The sequence below is a fragment of the Artibeus jamaicensis genome, unplaced genomic scaffold (assembly GCF_021234435.1).
Source record: "Artibeus jamaicensis isolate MK-2021 breed Jamaican fruit bat unplaced genomic scaffold, CSHL_Jam_final contig_1015, whole genome shotgun sequence".
Lineage (NCBI taxonomy): Eukaryota > Metazoa > Chordata > Mammalia > Chiroptera > Phyllostomidae > Artibeus > Artibeus jamaicensis.
In genome coordinates, this window is record NW_026521194.1 from 18,824,682 (window position 1) to 18,848,191 (window position 23,510).

Here is a 23,510-nt window from a genome sequence, read left to right on the forward strand (position 1 = left end):
AGCCTCTTTTGTTGTTTTTTTTTCTGTTACACTGAATAAAAACCCAATGTACTTAAAAAGAATGAGCTGATTCAAAGAATCAAAGAGTCAAAAAATTCTAGAATTATGAATAAGTGCAAATCATTTTTTAGTATAACTCAATACAACAGGTATGGATCAATTTTAACCATTATTCAGCATATCACAGACTGTGTCCTCTGTCTAAATCACTAACTGCTAACAAAAGTATCTGTGTTAGTAGAAAATTCAGCTGCAACTTCCTAAGAAACATTAACAGTGTTCTGAGCACACTATGTATGATCAAACCCCCACTTTCCCCTACTGTTCTATTACGATAAGCTCTCACATTCTCTTAAAGAAAAATGGATTTGGGAACTTAAAAAAAAAAGAATGGTCATCCTCTTGCTTTCCTCACTCTGGTCTATAGTCATTAATGTCCACTCAATACCACGCTCAGTCATCTGTCACTCCAGGGACAGTACTTCCAATTAAACCATTTCTATCACCCAAGAATGCCTGTTTTCATTGACCACTGCACTTTTTATCTGCGGATTTATGATAATCTAATGCATGTCCATCCCCTCACAGGCAGAATGGCCTTATGAATCCTCATTGTTCTTACACCAAGGAGAAGCGAAAAACAAAATTAGCTCTTGCGGAAGACAGGAAGGAAAGCGCATTTGTTTAACATAGCAAGAGGCCTTTCACTACCTGCCCAATGGCCTTGACCATTATACTGTCCTGGCCTCTCAATGTGCTGGCTGCCCTTGCCTGGCTGCTTATAACTGATAAGACTTGCCAGCCCCCTTGAGAGTCACTGAGAGCTGAGGGTGAGAGGCAAAGCGATCTTCGGGTTACATTTTCAAAGGTTTCTGAAGTAAGACATTTACATGCTATCGCTATTTTCTTCTGGGAAAAAAAAAACCCTACAGGTTAAAGAGGAACCTCTGAACTGTTATCTGCCAGCAAAGGCTAGACTTTTAAAAAAGTAAGCAAATTATTATCCAGCCACCCCACTTCTGGGAATATATTTGAAGGAAAAGAATATATGTACACCTATGTTCATTGCAGTGTTATTTATAATCACCAAGATTTGGAAGCAGCCCAAGTAAGTACCTATCAGTAGATGAGTAGATAAAAAAGCTGTGGTACATTTATACAATGGATTACTACTTGGCCATAAAAAAAATCTTACCTTTTGTGACAGTATGGATGGACCTGGAGAGTATTATGCTAAGTGAGAAAAGCCAGTCAGAGAAAAACAAGTACCACATGATTTCACTTACTTGTGGAATCTATTGATAATAAACAAACTAAAGTTAAAGAAACAGACTCATAGATACAGAGAACAGACTGACAGCTCTCAGAAGAGAGGAGTTTGGGGGACTGAATGAAAAGGTGAGGGATCTAAGCAAAAAACACAATACACCTCACAGACAGATACTACCATGGTAATTACCAAAGGGAAAAGGGAGTGGGAGGAGCTAGAAGAGGAGAAAGTGGGGATAAATGGTGCTAGGACTTGGGGTGGCGAAAACACAACATACAGATGATGTATTATAGAATTGTACACCTGAGACATATAATTTTATTAACCAATGTCATCCCAATAAATTCAATAAAAAATCCATATACTTTAATAGAGACATAAGCGAATGACTAGCTTCTTTGTTTCTATTTCATCTTTCCTTCCCTTCCAACTAGAAGCACATGATTTGGTTTCTATTTCAGAAGCACACAAATTATAGTGACATGTTATTAACTTAACCACATGAAAAATGACATATATATATTTTTGTAATCCTACTCAGTTATATAGCTGAAAAGTAGTATATTTCTATCTCTATATGATACAGAGAATAAGTCACTCCTATATATATCCTCAAATATAAGCCAGTTCAGCACTCTTCATTTCGTCATTGTTCAATTTCCTTACATGCCTACATAGCACCTAAAATTATCAAGTTAATAATTGCATCAATATTTATTTATATAACTTATTTACAACTTGTCTAGTACCAAAGAGGAATAAAAGTGGCTTAACTTAATAATTACAGTGAAAATATCTGTCAAGTTTTCAACGATTTGCTAATGTTGACACACTCCTATTTTTTCAATAAAAGAATCTAGAACCCAGCGATTTTTAATTGCATCAAGGATAGCCAAAACCTTAATGAATAGCATTTGCAATTTATTTACTTTTCTTTATGCGTAATACAAATTAGCTTTAAATAATCTGACCACTGATAAAGACTATTTCTAGTTAGAAAACAGGTTATATGCTGTAAGTTTGTAAACTTGGTTCCTGCATCTTGAACTTCTTTTTTCTCTCAAAAAAATACTGATAAATTGAACCTAGGTTTCAATTAGATAACAGGTTCGTTTACTCCACACTATCTCTAAAATATAACAGTAGGTAATACTTTACAATCTATTGGAAGGGTTATATTCAAGAATGTTCTTTGGGAAATTACACCTAAGCTTCCACTTGAGGAAAGGAGGAACATGTTTCCTTTCCAGCTGGCTATGGAAGTGAAGTCTTTTACGGCCCCTGTAGCCACGGCGGCATCGACACAGACTAGAAGAAGGACCCCACCTTTGACTACTAACTACTCTGGCAACAAGCACCGCAATGGCTGGAGATAAAAAAGGTACACACGAGAAATGTATCTCTTGGCAGTTTCTTAGCTCTACATTTCCCTGGCAGAAGGCACTCTGTAGGTCACGTGCTCCCAAGCATTCTGAAAGGTGAGACAGACCCGGGCAGCTGCCCGCTGTCCATTCCCATGGCAGACAGGCCATTCATAATTCTGCACTGTCCGTATTGCGTGTCATGCCGAGATCTGATGCATGGAAATTCACAGGAGAGGATTTTGCATTAGGAAGAGATCTAAGAGACCACTTAGTTCAATCCCCTCATTTCATAGGTAAGAAAACTTTTCTACTTATTTACTGTCAAATCACTCTTTTGTTGGATAATCTAATTTCAGTATTTATTAGTTTACTGCTATCTACACACTATAACTCCTACTCTCTCAGTCCCTGATCTAGGTAGTGGGTGTTGTCAACATGAGAAACATCAAAATCTGTAAAGAATTGTATGAGTTTATTTGAGCCGAACTGTTGACAGTGCTGGGAAGCAAAATCTCAATGGGTTGAGAAAATGCTCCTGAGAATGGCAGTTTTGCGGCTTATTTTATACATTAGAGGAAAAAGGAGGAGACACGAGGAGGGTCATATGAGATCGTTAGGGGTAGATAAAGGTGGTAGGAGAGGCAAAGCAGGGAAAATTCTGGGATTGGATAAAAAGAGAAAGACATATTTCCTTTACATGGGTGGGTACAGGATTGTTAATAGTTAGCACTTACAGCACATAGAGATGGCATTCAGGGAACAAGATTACAATGAGGAGTTCTGTGGTCATACGCTCTGGTGGTGGCTGTGTCCTCGGGGGTCTGGAAAGGGAGATCACTCTGACATTTCAAAGGTGATGTCATCTTAGATACAAAAAGGCAATAGCCTCATTTAATACAGAGATCCATCAAGGAAGCTACAGGCCCAGGACATGACTACCCGCCATGACTCACTCGCAGTTAGGAATTTATATGCCCAGATCATCCTGGGTAGTTACGTTTGGTCTCTGAGTTTTCAAGGCCTGCCGAGCCTGCCAGGTTTAGCGTGTGGCTGCCATTCCATCCACAGTGTCTATTGTACAAGAGTAAGTTTCTGAGTGTGGCCGGAGGAAAAGGGAAAAGCATATCTGTCCCTCATCTAGGGGCGGAGTACCTAGACTAGGAATAAGGATCCATGTTTAATGAGAATGCCACAGTTAAAAAGGTTAAATAGTGAAGTACTAAAATGGGCATGCCTTGTTTACTTTCAGATCTTTTGCACTCTATTTGCACCAAGAAAGAATTCAAAATTTTTGTAAATGTCATTAAGAAAGACAAATGAACCTAAAAAACAAAAACAAAAACAAAACCCAAGCAAACAACTAGAACAGGAACAGAACCACAGAAATGGAGATCACATGGAGGGTTATCAGTGGGGAAGGAGGGGGGATGGGGGACAAAGGTACAGGGAATAAGAAGCATAATTGGTAGGCACCAAATAGATGGGGGTTGTGCTAAAAATAGTGTAGGAAATGGAGATACCAAAGAACTTATATGTATGACCCATGGACATGAACTAAGGGGGGAGGAGAATGCTGGTGAATGAGGGGAGGGCGGAAGGGGATAAAGGGGAGAAAAAATTGGGACAACCGTAACAACATAATCAATAAAATATTCTTTAAAAAAAGAAAGATAAGATTTGAGGAGTTAAACAATCTTTCCAAAATTCAAACATCTAGTGGCAGTCCTGGTCCGGGAACCTGAAACCTATGTCCCCAACTTACACTCATTCTGCTACAGAACAGTGTGCTTCCAGATCTCCTAACCTAATGTGGGAGATTATTAACCATACTGACACCTATGAATTATGCCTCCTGGAAATGTAACCTTGCTAATCTCTCCATGTAATCACAGAATCTGTGTGCCTCTCCCTTGGATATTGACTGGCCTTGTGACTGACTATGGCCAAAAGAATAAGGCCCAAGAGACCAGGATGGCAGCAGAGGTAAATATTGTGTCTGCCTCCCCCCACAACAACATCAAAATTACAGTTTAAATACAGAACTGTCACTGAGGACCATGAGAAGTCTAGCTAAACAGAAGTCCTGTGATGAAGGATATGGAGACTGAAGGAGCCATAAGGAGACTGGTAGAGGGGCGGAGACAGGGAACGGGCTGGTCCCGTACCCCCATGAGGCCAGTGAGAACTGAGAGGGCTGTCTCAGCTGTGGAGGTCCCCCGGAGGAGTGAGGCATCCCAGGCCCACAGCAGGCTCCCCAGCCCAGGATTCCAGTGTGAGAAGACAAGTCCCTATAACCTCTGGCCACACATATCAACGGGGATTGTGGCTGAGAGAGGCAAAGGGTGGCCGGAGCCTCAGGCATTTCTCTTAAAGGGCCCATGCATGGATCCACTCACTGACAGACTCAGTTGGTCTGAGCTCCAGCACAGGGACAGCAGCTCGCACCGTGCAAGAGAAGCACAGGGAGGAACTGAGTTGTCTGGCTTCAGGACGAGAGATGGAGGGGCAGCTTTCTCCCAGACAGAGTGGTGGCAAAAGACACTGTTTCTTCGTAGAGCCCTGCCACACCAAGCCTGCATGTGCAGGTGGGCACCATATCTGAGTTTCCATTAACCCAGCTAACACCATTCACCTGCTCTGGTGATTCCGCAACCCCACACCACCCAACATGTGGGCCCACCCAAGCTGTTTCCAGTTGCTTTTCCATATGAACAGTCTGTCTTGGCTCATGCTACTGAGTTTTATAAAATCTCTCAAAGGTTCACAAACCCCAACAAGAGTGTCTGGCTTTGGAACACCCTGAACTTCTTGCGAAGCAGCCCAAACCTCGCACTAGCAGCAGCTGAGCTCAGTTTGTCGCTTTGCCTCTCCCAGGCACCTCCAAGCCCAGCAAAAGGGACAACCATCTGCAGATCACTTTGCTGCTCATACCAAGAGGTCCTGGACTGGGCACAGGCAGTGGCTGACCTCGGGCTGCACCAGACACCCTCCCAAGAGGCTTCAGAACCTGCTGGCTAGCTGTCCACCATACCAGATCACCACTCAAAGGGGACACTCTGCAGGCTCCAGAGCCCTGCCAAAGTAAACCCTGCTCTGTCGCTCCTCCTCAGTAGACACGGCCGTCCTCACAACCAGTCAGCCTGGAGGTCAATCCTTCCCATTGGTGTACCAATACAGCATATTCAAAGTGATGTAAAAAAAAAAAGGACCTACAACCAAGATTACTCTACCCAGCAAAGCTTTCATTTAGAATCTAAGGACAGATAAAGAGCTTCCCAGACAAGAAAAAGCTAAAGGAGTTCATTATCACCAAACCAACATTGTAAGAAATATTAAAAGGACTTCTCTCAGAAAAAGACAGTAAAAATATGAATAATAAAATAGCAATAACAACATACCTATCGACAACTGCTTTAAATGCAAATTGATTAAATACTCCAACCAAAAGATGTAAGGTAGCTGAATGGATAAGAAACAAGACCCCCACCTACGCTGCCTACAAGAGACCTACTTCAGATCAGAAGACACACAGACTGAAAGTAAAGGGATGGAAAAAGATACTTCATGCAAACAGAAATAAACAAACAAAAATGCTGGGTTAGCAATATTCAGATTATAGAAAAACAGACTTAAAACAAAGGCTATAATGAGACTAAAAAAAGGACCCAGCAATTCCACTTCTGGGTATTTATTCAAAGAAACCCAAAAACACAAATTGAAAAAGATGTATGTATCCATATGTTCGCTGCAGCATTATTTACAGTAGCCAAGATACAGAAGCAACCTAAGTGCCCATCAAGAGACGAACAGATAAAGAAGCGGTGCTTACATACAACGGAGTATCACTGAGCCATGAGAAAGAATGACATCTCACCAGGGACGGACCTCGAGGGCACTATGCTCACTGAAACTCGTCAGACAAAGACAAACACCATGATTTCAATTATATGCAAAATCTAAAAAACAAAATAAACAAGACAACAGAAACAAAGTCATAAATACAAAGAACATTCTGATGGTTGCCACATGGGAGGGGGTTAGGAGGACGGGTGAAAAAGGGGAAGGGATTATGATGTACAAATGGCCAGTTATAAACACAGTCACGGGGAGGTAAGCACAGCATGGGGGATACAGCCATCAATACTGAGATCCGTAACTATGAACAGTGTCAGGCGGGCACTAGGGTTCTCAGGGCGATCACTTTGTAAGTTATATAAATGTCTAATTGCTATGTTGTACAGCTGAAACTAGTATAATATTGTACATCAATTATAATTAAAAATTTTAAAATATTTTTAAAAAATGAGAATGAGGCAGAAGTGACACTGTATATAACTTGCAAGTCTAGGCCTTAAGAGTCCTTGCATCTTAAGCTTTTGCTGTCCTGACTTGTCATGTAAGGGAGCCAGACTCTGGAAGACAGGAAATTACGTGATGGAGAACCGACGTGCCCCACCCAAGAGCTGGCCCCCCTGACAGTCATGTGAGGGAGGGAGCGGCGGGAATCGGCCCAAACACAGACCTGGTAGAAGAGGGCCTCAGACAGATCTTAAATTCACATTTAATGGCATTTCTACCCCTAGACATGGCCCTGTTATGTACTTTCAAATTTTGCTCAGTGATAGCGTAGGTTACCCACAACATCATAGTACTATAACTAAATCGTTCCTTCCCTCTACGCTCCCTTTTCCTCAGTTTTCCTTCCCATCTTGCTTCGTGCTTCTCCATATCGTTAGAAGTGTTTTCTCTTTGCTTCTCTGACAGCCCAGAGTCCCATCTCATAAATGAAATTTTCCGTGATTTTAAGGCCCTATCGATTGCTTCTTTTGCATAGCAAACTTCTAGTTCACTGTTAACCTCTCGGCTTCTTCCTTAAATTTGAGCAACCACGGCCCTCCTCTCAGCTTTCCCCACAGAAGACAGGCGCCACGGCATTTTATTCTCGCCCTGTTTCTCTGATGGCACTTAGCAATGTCTACAAATTCCTGATTTAGCCCACCTTAAAATACCTAGTGCATGGCACAGCATCCAGCACGAATAAATGTTCAATAAGCCTTTGATCAGCTATACTGGAAGTAGTAGGCATTCAATAAATATTTGTTGAGCCATCAGGCCCCATTATTATCCATGCGGACCCAGAAACAGAGGGATGGATTGTCCCCCAAGGGGACAGTTCTGAACATCAGCCTCACTGAGCGTCGTTTCCATTCGGTCTCTAGGAGATGGAGGGCAAGTAAGTCTTGGGTATGATGTTGTAGTTAGATGTTTGTGCGTTTTTTCATGTTTGGGTTCTTTGCTCGTTTGTTTCTGTGTGTTTTTCCCCTTAGGTGGCAAGTCAAGGGTCCACAGATGAAATATGTGGTTTCTGGGCAGGAGGGGGGAGGAGGAACCTCCAGCATCGGGCTGAAAGTGGTACCCTGCCCATAAGCGACTGAGGCCCACAGTTCCATAAACCAAGAGTCATGGGCTCCAGTGCACGGTGGGAAAAAAGGAGGTTTACAGTTACCCATATAAAAATAACAATATTTAATAAATAATAATACCAGAATAAACTGTGGTTAGTGTACTCACAACTGTCAACCTACTTTCTCCCCAGCCTTTCAGAAACAGTGACTAGCAGAGGCTTTGTTATACTTGGGGACATTATTCCCCCCCCCCCCATTCTACTACCATCTTCATATATCATGTGGCATTTTAATGTGACTTAATATAATGTACTATTACCTTCCTCTTCATTACCACCTGGCATCTTAGTGTAACATATAAATACATACATTCTGCAATTGATAAGTACCATATTGAGTGTTGTTTACTTCCAGAAAGGAAGGATGGTAGATCAGAAGCAAGAAAGAAAAGGACAAAAGGAAGGAAAAGGAGGGAACAAGGAAATACAAGAACACTGAAACTGAAACAACATTTAGAGCTGTTAGACGATGCTTCCTTAGATCCCAAGCTACTAAGGAATGCAAAGAATTAATTTACGGAAAGACTAGTGATAAAAGTCCCTCATATAACTCAATAAGTGGTCAGGAAACATAATTGAACTTGTTTGTAATTGAATATCCTGCCATCAGGGCAGATTTAAAGAAGGGTAAACTTAAAGAGACGGAACAATATTAAATGTTCTTTTGTCTTTTTAATGTTTGTGATGGAACATTCTTCATTTAAAAGAGAACTAGGACTGTGGTGGGCCTGCATGTAGGCAGCAGCAGAAATTGAACAGTACGTGATTTGTACTGCGGCATCTTAATTTAAATAATTATAATATCTTAGAGAAATAGAAATCTTAACTCCTTGGATGTTTTATTATATCTGACAAGTTCAGTAAAAGGGCACCTATTTATTGGTGCATTATGCGTCATATGTTCTGCACACTCATTAAAAATAATGAGAACACACTTAAAAGTCATTGCTCGGAGAATCTTTGGGGACGGAGCATGGGAGGAGGTAAGTGGCAACAGATTGTTATTTAAGTGTCTATCTCTGTTTTATCAGCCCTCAGGAAAAAAAGTAGCAATCTTAAGCTGATATTCTTTAATGATAAAGATCACACATTTTCCTGAGAAATAGGCAGATGAAACATGTTCAAAGCTCTAAGGATACTTTCAAAACCAAACGGACTGTAGTGGCAGTTTCACATGTGTGGTATTTACTTTGATAACAGCTGGAAAAGTCAACCACAATCAATTAAGGCAGTACTTTTCCCCCCTTAATCTTTAAATATCTTTTACAAAATGAATGCATTTCCTTATCTTGCACCAAATGTACCTTAACAAATGTACAGATCACAGGCATAGAGGTAATTAAGCAAATCAAGGTCTTCCCCCGAGTTTTGTAACCACCTTCTTATCCAGCTGCTCCGTATCAACAGCTGGCATGAATTAGTGGTACATTTGGCTAACTGGATAATAAGAAGGATAGAGTTTGTGGTTGGTCATGATATTACTTTTTTCTAAGATGTTTAAACACGTATATTCAAAAATTTCTTGGTGTTTTTTTCAGCCTTCAGAAACCTAATCATGGCCACAGAAACCACTAACAAGACATATTCCTTGTGCCATTAGAGTAGGGCTGAATCTCCTGGCTCTTCATCCTTAACTTTGCAAGAGAATGTAATTAGGCCCCAGTCCTCTGAAATGTCACAAGAGCTTCCTTTCAGCATAGCACGCTCCTCCTTCCACCACCTTCCTCTCTCCAACAAAACCAGTCTTGTGATAAAGGCCATTAAGTATTTTCATTCTGACACCTGGAAGCCATACAACCAGGCAAAACAGCCAGTACTTCCTCCATCTGTTTTAATAATGCTGAACCAGAGCATTTATCATCATCTATTTTACCAAGACTAGATTCTGCTGACAAGGGTTCAGTAGAATTCTTTCAGGTATAAGTACTTCCCAGGGAGTAGCAAATGACTATTAATCCCTCAGCCTTGTGGGTTATTGAACGCATTCAAAAAACTGGCAGAGATTGAGGACCCGGAATCTCAGTACACTGCGTAAGTGAGCGGAGGTAGGATGCTTATCTCCAGGGGGTGCGAGTCTCACTTACAGAACATTTCTGATTGTGACAGGCAATGTAAATTTTGAAAAGGACAAATACTTCTGTGCCCCATTTTTACTATATAAACAAACAAACAAACAAACAAACAAAAAATGAGATAAATGGGAACAACTAAGGATAGGTGCTTTGTGGTAGTAAATGAGGATTATTTTCTTAGGAGCTTTAAAATCTTTGCCATGCATTCAAGCACAGCATTTGGGGGGATGGCAGAGTGCGGTCCCTGCAGGAGGCCGGTGGAGCGCTTCCCGCCCTGTGGCATCTCCTGTTGGAGTTGAAGGAGAAGGGGAAGGGGGAAGGGAATCGGTGTACCTGCACACGAGTGCCAGCACCCCAGACTTTTAAGCTTCCCTATAAATACCTCCCTTTGTTAAGGGTCTTAAATCTACAAATTACAAGGGGGAATGTAACAAATTTTGAGTACAACCAAACTGAGTGTGAAAATTTTAAAGTGCAGTGGAGTTGGGCCTGAAAAAGTCAAGTACAATTGAGTTTGCCTCAATGAGTCAGGTGTAATTGAGTTGAGTAACTGGACTGTGCTCAGCACTGGCCCTTGGCCAAAATGAGAGGCACATGGCCAAGGAGACACGGGGCTTAAATTTCCCATGGAATATTTTTCACAGAGGAAGAAATTGTTTGCAGAATAGAAAAACCTGAAAATTTGATTATTGAACCTAGTCAATCACAGTGGCTAAGTTCCCCCTATAGCCCTTGTGCTGTGTGTAATGAAACCACTATTCCTACGGTGCTCAACCTTAAATGAACCTCAGAACTACACAGCAGACTCGCTAAAACATCTCTTTGAGTGCCGTCCCCAGAGTTTTCAGTTTCTGTGGTCTGGAGGGAGCCCGAGAACTCGCCCTGTCGCAAGTTTCCAGGCGGTACTGTACTGCTGGTCTGCAACCACACAGTGAGGGCCACCATTGTAACACGTCACGGTAGCCAACAGGGAAACCGCTAAAGACCCTTTTAATACTTTAAAAATACCTGCAACATTTTTAAATAGAAGGTAATAATACTTTCCTATCTCTTCACAAGAAAATTGTACTAGAGTATGCAAATGTCCTGATGATAATTTAAAGTACCTAAATTGTCATTTACATTCAATACTAACCAACCCCACCCTCTCTGTCCTGTGTCGCTGTAATTAAAGATTGCTAATGCCCTGAAATCTGAGGAAATCTCTGCACATTTTTTATTTGGTTTAAAATAATTGTAGCAGAATGAATAATGCATTAGGTAAAGACTAGGTATGGATGAGGGGTAATAGCTCCTCCAGCAGTACATTTTTTAGCCTTCTATGTCATCTGCTTTAAGAATGCAGAGCTTTAATTTATTCAGTCAACAAGTATTTATGGAGCATATAGTATGTACCAGGCACAGGAAATAACAGAAGTGAACATTATTTGAGACTTTCCATTTGCGAGCATCTATGTAATTCTCACAGTTATATGTGGCTATTATTACTTGACAGATCAGGAAGTTGAGGCACCGAGAGGCTGAGTAGGGTAGGAAAGCAGGGATTCGCATTCAGGCCACGAGACTCCCAAGCCTGGGCTCTTGCTGCCTCTTTCTCTGCAGGCTTCAGGTCTAATGGAGAGATTCTAACAACCTGTGGTTCGGGGGCATGGGAGGGGGAGGCCTGCATATGAATGGAAAACAGCTCGGGGCTCCGTGATGGACACCTGGGGGTTCCAGGATGCTTTGCCCATGGAAGGGGCCTGTAAGTAGATACCTGAAGGAGCTGGGAGGTGAAAGGGAAAGGGGGGTTTCCTAGATCCGGGGGCGGAGGGGAGGCTCATAACAAATCTTGGGCAAGGAGAGGGCCCTGGTAACATTTTACTTTTTAAAAAAACAACAACTTCATTTTTTTTTTTTTTTTTAGAGAGAGAGGGGAAGGAAGGGGAAAAGACAGAGAGAGAAATGATGTGAGAGAGAAACATTGATCAGTTGCCTCTTGTTTGTATCCGGATGGGGAACCAAACCTGCAACTGCAACCCAGGAATGTGCCCTGGCCGGGAATTGAACTGGTGACCTTTGCCTTTGCCGGATGATGCCCAACCAACCAAGTCACACCAGTCAGGTCTGCTGGTAACATTTTAGACAGGTGGAAAGAGTCTGGAATGACTAGAGAGTGGGGAGAAAAAAGGACTGATGGTCACAGGCCCACGGACCAGCTTGGGATTCATGGAAGGAATACGATTTTAGGACATGATAACTGTTTTCTCTTCCATCTCTTCCAAAAGATGTGAACTACACATCTTTTAATGCCATCCCTAGACATCCAAACTCAACACTTTAGAGTTATCAATATTTCTTACTCTATCAGCCCAATATCTATCATATGCACAAACAGAAGTTTTCTAATGTCATTTCTTTCTCCCCAAATCTTTCTCTCCCCCACCCTTTCTCTCTCTCTCTCTCTCTCTCTCTCTCAATTATCATTGATGGGAAACCCTAACTGTACACTTAATATCCCTCATTCAGGTGACCAATGATGATAACAGTAACATTTGCTGAATCCCATTCTGTATTCTAGGTACTGTACATGCATCTCATTTAACGTGAACAGTCTCTTAAAGAGGTAGACAATAATCTGATCCTCATGTTAGGGATAAGAAATGGGGGCTCAGGGTGGTAATTTAAGGCCATTCAGCCAATGAGCGATAGAGCCAGGATTCAACTTACTTCTGACTGATCCCAGATCTCAAGGTCCCAACTGCTACATTATAGTGAATTACAATGAGCTCCCAGCAAGTATTCTAACAACCTTTCACTCCTTCCAATTTGTTCCAAATAACACTGCTTCTCATGTTAGCCCCTTGCTCAGTAGTATGTCAAATTGAGCTATTCACAATCTCCTTAATGTATTTTATATCTTCCAGTATCTGAGCATTTGAGGATACTACTTCCTCCCCCTGCCCTGCAGCTTTGCATTTTGACATTCTACCCAATCATCAAAACCCTTCTCTAGGTCCGTTGTGTTTTTAAAGGTTTTCTTGGTGCCCAACTTTGAATCACCGTAAGTAACACTTTGTAATTTCATCAACTTATCATTTTTCTTTTCTTTATGGGCTAAAAGCTCCCATAGGCAGAAACATACCTTATTCACCTCCAGAGTTTATGCTGCAGAGCCCTGACTAGGATTAAATACAAATTGGCTGAATGGAAATCCAGTGAGAAGCAAATGGAAATTGTTCTTGGGAGAAGCCGAGATGGAGACGCTATCTCAGCATGGACTCCATCCTACGCCACCAGAACTGTGCTACTTGGAGAGTCCATGAAAATAGAGCAATGCATGCTACTTTTCGCACAATGATCTAAATTTCAACACATAACTTGGGCACTTCTGTTTATGGAGAAAAATAATTCTGAAATTATTCCTCAATTTCTGCTACTTATCCACAATAACTGCTATAATATTCACTCATCCTTAAGTACCATGGTTAATTAAGCATGGAATCATTTGAATCAAATAGCCAAAGGGAATAAAATAATATATCAGTTAAATGAGGTTCATCGAAAACTTCAAACAAAAATGGTTGCGTGATTTATGATGCTAAATAATTTGACATTTGAAGATGTGAATGTTTCACTTAGGAAGACAGAGAAAACCATGCCATGAAGGAGTTGGAGCCACATGCCATGGGCTGAGGTAGTCCCAGCGACCAGTCAATTTGGTGGCGCTGAAATACACCACGTGCAGCACCATTAAAGGTGTCTCTGCACATGTGTGCATCCGGGTTTTTTTCCTCCACAAGGGCAATATTCCTAAGTGAAGGTCAAACCAGCATGACAAACATGACTAACTTTTGGATCTCGATCATGCCAGGCAGGAGCAACTCGCTTCTTTGAAATATAATTAATCCCACTTGCAGGGGCCATCATTTAATAGCAGGCAAACTTGGCAGGTAGAAATTATAAATACATTTGAAATTTTCTCAGCTGGTTTTACCCACCAGGGATTGCTGTGATTTTCAGGATAATTTAAAGATAAGGCAGTAGGTCAGAATAGGAAACATTAAAGAGGTTAATGAAGAAGTGGCAGAATTTTCCGTTCCCCACAATAAACGAAAGGACACACACACACACACACATGCGCACACGCGCACATGACAAATAGCACAGTGTTGCTCTCTCTTTGAAGCTCTTAAAAAAATAAAGGCATGAAATAAATAGAATACCTTCAGTTTTTCAGGATCTTTCCTAAACAGAAAGAGAGCTTCATGGGACCCTTTGTGTTAAATGTTTTTTCAGGTATCAAGGATGGAAAAAAAACCTGTAGACCAGTCTCTAACAGAACAGACCAAACAAACCACTGGTTAAGTAGCATAATTTTCATTTCAAGTGCAGATGCAGACACAGCAGTTTCACCTTCCGATACTGTTACCAACACTAATCTCAAAGTTCCTTCTGCAAAAATGTTCCTTATGTGAACACTTCTTTAATAAACTCTCACCCAGTGGGGGGGGGGGGTCGGGTGAGGAGATCAAAGGATCTTCCAGACTGGGATTCTGGAAAGATTACCTTTGAAGCACAGTTCTTTTGGTAAAGACACTCGAAAGAGCTAAATAGTTGTAATGTTATTATACATAAATTCCTCTCATTTGATTTTCAACCCAGCCTGTCACAAATAGAAAGGAGGGTGGCTAAATGTGTTGCTAAATTTGTGATACTAACCAACTGCTCAGGAAGGAGGACGTGGCCCAGAGAACATGGGAATTCAGCACACTTCTCTTATGTGGCAGGCAGGAGAAATGACCAGGAAATGGACACTAAGGCCTTCGGAATGACAGAGTGTCACATCTGAGAGGCCATTCTATATTGGGGCTTCCTGCATAGCTGCTGACACATGCTCCCCTGGCTGTAAGTGTTGTGACTTCACAATGAGCTAGTGATAACAAGGAAGTAAGGAAGATTCAACTGTCGGAAAGCAGGCAGGGCTGTGCTGTTAAAGGAGCTCGTGAAATAGCAAGGCTTAACAAAAGGGAGAGGACAGTTTCTCAGGACAAAAAAACCCAATAAACACAGTTTGTTTTCTTCAAAGGAGATAGAACAAGACAAAAGCAGGAAGTGCTGTCCTTCCTTCGTCCTGCCAGATTTTCAAGGGAAAGTCAAGTGGGCGCATCAATCACTATAGGGGAGGTTGAGGCCAAAGTGGTACCATCTTCAGGTTTTTTTTGAAGGAAACTACGAAGATGTATCGCGTAGCGCACTGTTCTTCATTTTGCTCTTTTGAATAGTCCAGTGCATGCCACACTATGAAGTAATGAAGTAATTTCCACTGAAATACTCCTCTGTGTGCCAAGCATGGCCTCTCTCTAAACCTGCTGCGTGGTTTGTGCCATGTAGCTCACAGGGCAGAGACTTTGGGCTGGAAAAAGAATGCTCTCCCATATTTCTCTAAAACAAAGATTCTGGGCCCATGTTACTTAGGGGCTTTATGTCCCAAAGGCCCTTGCTTTCCTGTGGTTACAAAGAATATTCCACACACTTGGATAGTTAGAAGGCAAATATTTTTTAAAGAGTTGAGATGATTTGCCAGGAATTCTAAGGAAATGGCTACTAATTATATGCTCTCCAAATTTTGCATAAAACTAAAAACAATGAGAACAAATAATTTATTTGCACTCAATCTCATCATTGCACAATTAATTGAATATGTTCTCTGATGGGCTCAGCCTATGATGTCACTTTCTGGGACAGAAATCAAATTTTGCTAGATTCTATTAAATGAAAGTGAAATAATATATACAGGCTGTTCTGAATTAGGGACTTGGTTGATCATAAAAATTGTTTATAATCCAGTATTTTGGATACCAAAATGCACTTTAAAATAATAAAAAAGAAAACAATCAATGTTTGAAATAGTGGTTAATCCAAGGCAAAATGGCATAAATTTATTTACCCCATAATAAATCTACAGTATAGTATTCTGTTCATAGTACTACAGAAGTGGTAACGTGCTAGAGAAATAATTATAGCTCACATATATTGATAACTTACAACTGGCCACAAGTTATGCTAAAAGATTTGCATGTATTCTATCTTTTAGTTCTCACAGTAATCCTAGGATACAGATGAGGAACTGTTACAACTGAGCCTCAGAATGACCCTGTGATCTGCTCTAGAACACACACAGAGTGGTGAATACAGAAGGTGGGAAGAGGGAGTCGAACTCCAGAAATGATACTAGGAGTTAAGAAACTCAGACCCCTAGTTCCTGCTCCTTGCGGGACCCTGGACAGGTTACTCCACCACAGGAACCTCTGTTTTCTCAACATCCAAATCAGAGTTGTACTCTCAGATTCTTCCCGCTCCCTTTAGTCTGAAAATTCTATTATCCCACTTGTGAAATTCCACATGTAATTGCCTTTGATTGAAAACACACGTATTCAGAATTTCAAATTGGGGTAACATCAACATCCTTTCCCCCTTACTTGGGGGAGCCCCCGAGCTGGGAATTCTGGCAGATGCATCCGCTAGAGGGGCATCTGTGAGAGGGGCACACGGAACTGAGAGATGGGGAACGGGGGAGCATGTGAGGGTTTGAGTTTCCAACCGCAGCTCAGTCCTTGGCATGCTCAGGGGCAGAATGGAAGTTTCTCTTTCTATGCAGGGTTTTACTCCTTCCAGGACCAGAGTTCAACAGAGTACACCGTTAAAACTTCTTTCCTTATTCTCCTATCCCTGAAACAAGTACTGTGTAATCCCACTGAGGTTTTCTAAGAGTTTCCATCTCTAGTAACCAAAGAAGTGGACAGGAAGTGAAAGGACCTCCGGCCACATACACATCTGCTCTCTTTTTTACTGTTTCTTTTCACTTTGACTTTCGCAGTGAAAGACTAAGGTGTTCGGATAAATAAAAGATTGACGGGAGACTCTATCTGAATTATAGAGAAAAAATCCAGATTCCGGTTTCTGCAGCATCTCTTTTTAGAAGAAGTAAGGTGCTTCAGTGAGGAGATGAGACAGAAATTCAAGATTCTGCCTTCCGAAGGGGCTGGATGAGGAGGAGTGCAGCAGAGGAAAGGAGGTGGGGAGGGCAGTCTCATGGTTTATACCACTCCTTCCTCTTCCTTTCCCCATTTTACTGCGAATCATCTCAACACATACAACAGGGCAAGGAAAAAACATATCAGATGATGGGAAAGAGAGGTAATTGAAAGGAAACTCCAAGCCACAAAATCACGGAGGAAAGGGGCCTTTTGGCCAGGAATAGTGAGCACTAATATTTGACAGGTGATTCAGCAAGACTCTATATTCAAACATGAATGTAAACACATGTAACAGAATATTGGGCTCAGAGTAGCTATCTCAAAGGGTATGTAGTTTTATAACCTTATCAATGTGAGAATTTTTTCTTAGATCATCTTAGATAGATAATGAGGCAGGTTCTGTTTCAATAATAACCATTTTTTTCTTGGACAGTTCCAACAGTTAGAAAGTGTTTGGAACATTAGGACCTTCAACTATTGGCTTTGGTACAAGCTCAAACAGGGCAGAAAGAGTCTCATTTTTGTATCTCCAGAACCTCCAACTTAATGCACAGCAGATAGTCAATAAATTAGCTTAATACACAAGTAAATTAATGGATAGAAACTATCTGAAGAAACAGAGTAAGTCTGCTTTCGAATCTCTAAAGTAACTTTTTACATATCTGATAACCATTACCGTGTGTCCTAAACTTGCTCTTTCTCAGGCTAACAACCCTCAGCTGTCTCAACCAACCCTGTGTCCTGATGAGCTCAGTCTGGGAACCTATCATACTACCCATATGTGCCTGTCATTTCTTTTACACATTCATCAGAAATAAAAATAAAAACCAAGGGGTAATAAAAATCCTCTTAGCACATTTACTCCCCTTTATCAGTCATAAAAGTCCTTCGGAATTCTATAGCCTTCTTAAATAGTTCAATAGTAAAATAAATAACATGTATTCATTGTAAAAAAGAAGAAAATGAAATTCTCTCATTTTCCCAACCATTCAGGTACATCTCCTTTCAGTTCTTTTTTTAAAAAGATGTTTAAAAGTAATTTGATCATATTTCATATACCTTTTCATACTCTACTCTTTTACTTAACAATAAGTATACTATGAACATTTTCTCCTGTGATTATCAGTTGCTCACAGAGACCATTTAAAGTACTTCCATTTCATTAAAGAGCTAGCCAGTTAGTTAGCCAACTAATATCATAAGGCTCTATAGCACTACAATAAGTAGGACTTTAGGAAAAAAGAATCAATGTGCATGAATTTTTTTCACATCTTTGCTGATCAGTTTGGGGCAGATTACCAGAAGCGTAGTTACTAGGTCAAAGGGTATATATTTTTAACAAGCCTTTTGAAATACTCTTTCACAAGATACCTGCCCAGCCCTTAAGGTTAGGTTGTTAAATTGCCCTTAAGGCTAGGTTGTTAAATTGCCTTGTTATGTCACTTTGGCCATGAGTAGTCCCCTTCCATCATCCTCATCACCATTTGGAATACTTGACTATATCTTTATTCCATTTAGACTGCAAAGTGTAGTAAGGTAGGGCCATGAACATTTTTTGCTAATTGTTTTGCATAGGGCCTACAACACAACACATACTCAATTTACATTTTATTTAGTTAAATATTGTTAAGTTATTTCCTTAAAAGGGTCTTTGAATTTGTACCTGCATTAACATCCTAAAACTATAATACCCCAAGTGGAGCAAAATACTCTTGGTGCGATTGAATTATTACAAAATGAAGCCTGTGACTGAGAACTCATCTTTCAGTTATCAGGAATTTGCTGAGTGTATTAAGTTCTATCTAAACATTACCAGCTCTCGGGGCAGAAAAGTTCCTTCTTGGCGGGCGATGACCAGTGACGCTGTCTCTCCCTGCTTGGTGCTCCTCAGCATGGCCACGAGCTCTTCCTGGGTCCGTCCGGTGACATCTCTGCCATTTACCTATAGGTACCGTCATATGAACAACCATGATTACAACACTTGACATCTTCTACCCTAATTGGTTTTGGAAAGTAAACAGCAAATGGGCTCCCCATGATCCATGAAGATCTGAAATAATGAAGAGTGAACACATGGGCCCAAACCAACCATGTTTAAAGTAGCAATAATACACCAACCATCATTAATTATGGTGCTGGGCAGTTTCGGGCAGTCAGTAATTAATATGAGCAGTTTCTCCTAAGACATCACATTCTTCTTACCAGGAGAAAAATCAAGGTGAAAGACACCAGAGAGTGATTCCTTGAGTAATAAGGAAGCACATTTCAGATGCTTAACGGGGGCCACTTTCTGCCTGATATGAGAAGCAGAAATGGACTCGCGTCACATGGCTAGTGCCTCTGGGAACAGGAACCTTCTATTATCATTGTACAGTGTTCTCTATGTTTGGGAAATTATACTCATCAGGTTATTATTATACATTATTGGGAACTCTCATTTGCTGCTACATCAAGTCATTCAGCACAGCTTCTTTTATGACCTGCAACTGCATACAAAGCTATGTAGTGTTGCTTCCAAGTCATGAGAAAGTTAGGTGGAACCCATTTCAATGAAGACTGATTTCTTGTTGACAATATACGTCTAGCCAAGGAGATTATGCTACCAAACAAAATAAATGAGGGGAAAAGCCTCTTGCATTGGGTAATCCAAACACTTCTCTATAGGCGTAGATCAACTGGAAACAGGCTGCCCCATTCTTGAGAAGTTTAAAGAAATTGTTACCAGGGCTTGGGTGTAACTTTGAAATTCTTACCCCTAATTAAAGGAACTCTTAGATTTGATCCAAATTCACCCAGAATCCTAAGAGGTGGAAGTAGGAAAAAGAAGACAGGGAAGTTTTCAGTTCTGTTTGTCCTCATATCACTGACCTTATTGGGGGTTACAAAGTTAGGCTGCTTATTAGTCAGTTTTACAATTAAAGTCCTTCTCTGGTTTCTGAGTGATAATTTTTAATACAGTATATTCAAAATAGAAATATTAATATGCACGTTGATGTGCTCATTTATTTAAAAACCAAGCAATACTTTATTGATGATATTAATTCCAATTGCTTACCTCCAGAATTCTGTCCCCTGATTGCAGGCGGCCATCTTTTATTGCTGCTCCCTTGGGCAAAATGTTTTTCACAAAAATGGGACCGGGACCATGTATGGAAGAGTCTCTGGTCACCACAGTGAACCCAAGTCCTTCGGGGCCTAGTGTATAAGACCAGGAAAATGCACAGTCACCTTAAGCAGGAGTAATACTAAATTCAATCCTACAGCAAAAGCTACGTAATTTAAACTAATGTAGAATAAGTGAAATATTTACATTCCAGTAAATATTTTAAATATGCTTCAGTTGTTCTGGTTTCAAATACAGATTATGGTTCCTGACAGGCTGTGATGCTATCAAAGTGAATTGAGGCCGAATGTAGATGCATAACACTTTTGGTTACTAAGGTCCTAGAAGAAATGCCATGTTATCCGTACACTTGGGAGGCTGATTTCTCAGTAAACTATAAGAAGAAAGAGACCATCTGACCTGAGTTTTTCTGGGCTCTCAATCAGCTAGCAAACCTGTGGCTCCCCCTCTCCTTGTGTCTCTTCCTAGCATGCTGCACCCCTTCACTGTCCCTTCACTCACTCTGGTTGCTCCTGTCCTGTTCTCTTGCACCTCCAAGCTGTCTCTGTCCGGTTATGCTCAGATTTCTCTGCCCTAAAGAATCCTTACTTCAGTCTTACTGTGTCTTGGGTCTTCCATCACCTGTGACCCACCCATAAGTATACCCAGTAATTCATTCTATTCTTGACTTTTCCCCCTTTTCTAGTTTTGACACTTTTCACCATTCTCTTAACTCCCCACTCAATGTCCATATATTTCTTTTCAAATTATTTCCCCATCTCTCTGATTATGGCATATCTGTCATTATCTCTCTTACCCAGTGATCTCCCACGGTAACACAGTTGTCCCAAAAGGATCTTCTGTGGAAGAATTTTTCCTCTGGACTCTCTGCTTTGCCCAGCTTCTGGCTCAAACCACCATGTCCCTATAAATGTCACCTAAATGTTGTTGTTTGGCCCTAATCTCTCTGGTGTCAGCGTTCTAGTCATCGCCGGGCAAGTCTTTCACCAGTGATTCAAACTTCACTATGAACCCCTTCTGATCCAGATCTTCACCCTTTCAAATATAGTCATGTACATAAAATTCTGATTTCTAGCGATGGCATCCCCATCATGCAAGTTACTCTGGCTGAAGCCCTCAGCAATAACAGTAATTCCTCTCTCTATTCCCTCCTATATCCAGGCAGCTCCTAAGGCACACACACATATATATGGATATATATACATTTATATATATTTATATATATGGCATGTAGTGTGTGTGTGTATATATATACATATATATGTATATGTATACACACACACACACACACACACACACACACATGCAATGCAGCCTTTACTGATCTTTCACTGTTTGGTTTCTTTGCTGTGTCTTTTTTGCTGTCAGATTAATCTTCCCAAAGTGAAGCTATGATGTCATATTCTTGATTTTTTGAACTTTTTTATAGTTGTTTCCATTTTCCCCCACCACTCCCCCCACCCAATCATATTCTTTATTTTTGCATTCAAGGCTTTCTGATGGACTTTTAAGGTCACATTCTGCTTTTGAGTCCCCTATCCTCAAAGCACTCAACTCTATATCAACACACAGTTGGATCATCTTTATGAAAAACACAAATTATGCATTTATATAAAAAGCCTAACTGCTAAGCGCACTGGAATATTTATGCCTCCCGTCAATGCATTTTCTTCCCAGTGTAGAATTTTTATAGGGGGATGAAATTTTTACCAGAGGAAATTTCAGAATAATCTCTAGTAAAGGTGCATGCTATTTGCTTTTAATACATGTTAATAAGTATTATAAATCTACTTTATGATCATTAAATTATCTATTAATGAAGAAAAGAGTCAGGAATCTACGAGATCTCAGTTTCATTTGAATTGAGTCTTGAAAAATCACATAGGATCACAGAAGGTGGCCATGGGGGAGGGGAAATGACAAAATAAAGACACAGAAACGCACGGATGCTTGCATGTGCGTGATAATGCTGCATAAATATGCATGTGCACACATGATGTGCTCCCACTGATCTGCATTTAAATGGAGAGAAAGATTGAAAAAGAGGAAGAAAATGTTATACATGCCTTTGAAATTAATTATGTTTTAAAAATTGTTTGCAGTGTTGAATTAGTGAAATTACTAATTATTACGTATTTGCTTTCTAAAGAGTGAATTTTTTTGCTGGTCCAAAACTATCTTTGACAAGCAGAAACAGTATGGTTTTTGAACTTGGCCATGGATATTTCAAAAATCACTAATCTTGCTCAAAACGGACACCTGAATTTGAGTGTCTCTTTAGTATTAAATTGTGACACAGGATTGCTGTTTCTATCAAGTTTGCAATGATTCTTTCCATTCCCCAACTCACCTTGATTATTTTCTTGTTTCAAATCATCTACACTCTCCAGAAGAAAAGATTACTAAGAAAGTACTACGATTTCAAGAAATTTGTTTCCGAAGTATACACTTAAATCTATTCTTTGATACAATTAAAGGAGGGGAGAATTAACAAAATTAGCCTTAATGCATTTCTCTTAACCAATTTAATATGTTACAATAATAGAATGCTATTAAGCGTAATTTAATAATTACCTTTCTTAAGGTCAATCTTAATTTTCTTTGCATTTTTCTTGCTGCCAAACCCCATGAGAGGGGACAGTGAGGGAGAGGAAGGCTTTCTACCTATTCTTGGTACGCGGGGGCTCTTGCTTTGGCCCAGGGAAGGGGACGCATCTTCTTCAGGACTGCTTGCTCCCGTGAGATTTACTGTCTTTATTCCTGATTTTCCATGCACTGAAGGTGGTGGCTTTGTCCTCAAAACACCATCATTGTTGCCAAAAATGTGCAGAGGTCCGATGACGGACTTTTCATACTGTTCACGGTTTTGAGGGGGAAGCACGTGGAGCAGCACACAGGGCGCCTTCATCGCCTGGCGGAAGACATCTTGAGCCCTTGAACGAGAAGGGGAGCGAGAAAACGGGTAAGGACACCGCGCACTGGCAAGCCTCCGCCTAAAGCGCCCGGCGTCACGGCGGCGGGAGCAGCACAGCAGCATGCACACAGGAGAGACCCCCACGACGGCTGCCCGCTGGGCTTCGCCCACTGAGAAACAGTTGCCGCTCTTGCCTGCCCACGAGGTGCCCTGCACTAGGCTCCACATGCATTAGTCTCTCCATCTTCTTATCAACCTTGTTAGATTAGTAAAATTAGCTCTC

At 40.8% G+C, this 23,510-nt stretch overlaps 1 protein-coding gene across 3 annotated transcripts in view; it reads right to left on the minus strand.

Moving 5' to 3' along the window:
- The window catches only part of PARD3B (par-3 family cell polarity regulator beta), a 977,832-nt gene that overhangs the window by 429,523 nt on the left and 524,799 nt on the right, over nt 1-23,510 (minus strand). For all 3 annotated transcript variants that reach the window (XM_037166016.2, XM_037166014.2, XM_037166017.2), the window contains exons 8-10: nt 22,888-23,246; nt 20,245-20,384; nt 19,003-19,131 (exon numbers count right to left, since the gene is read on the minus strand). In XM_037166016.2, the coding sequence (XP_037021911.2) occupies nt 19,003-19,131; nt 20,245-20,384; nt 22,888-23,246 (628 nt within the window). The remainder of the gene's footprint in view (nt 1-19,002; nt 19,132-20,244; nt 20,385-22,887; nt 23,247-23,510) is intronic.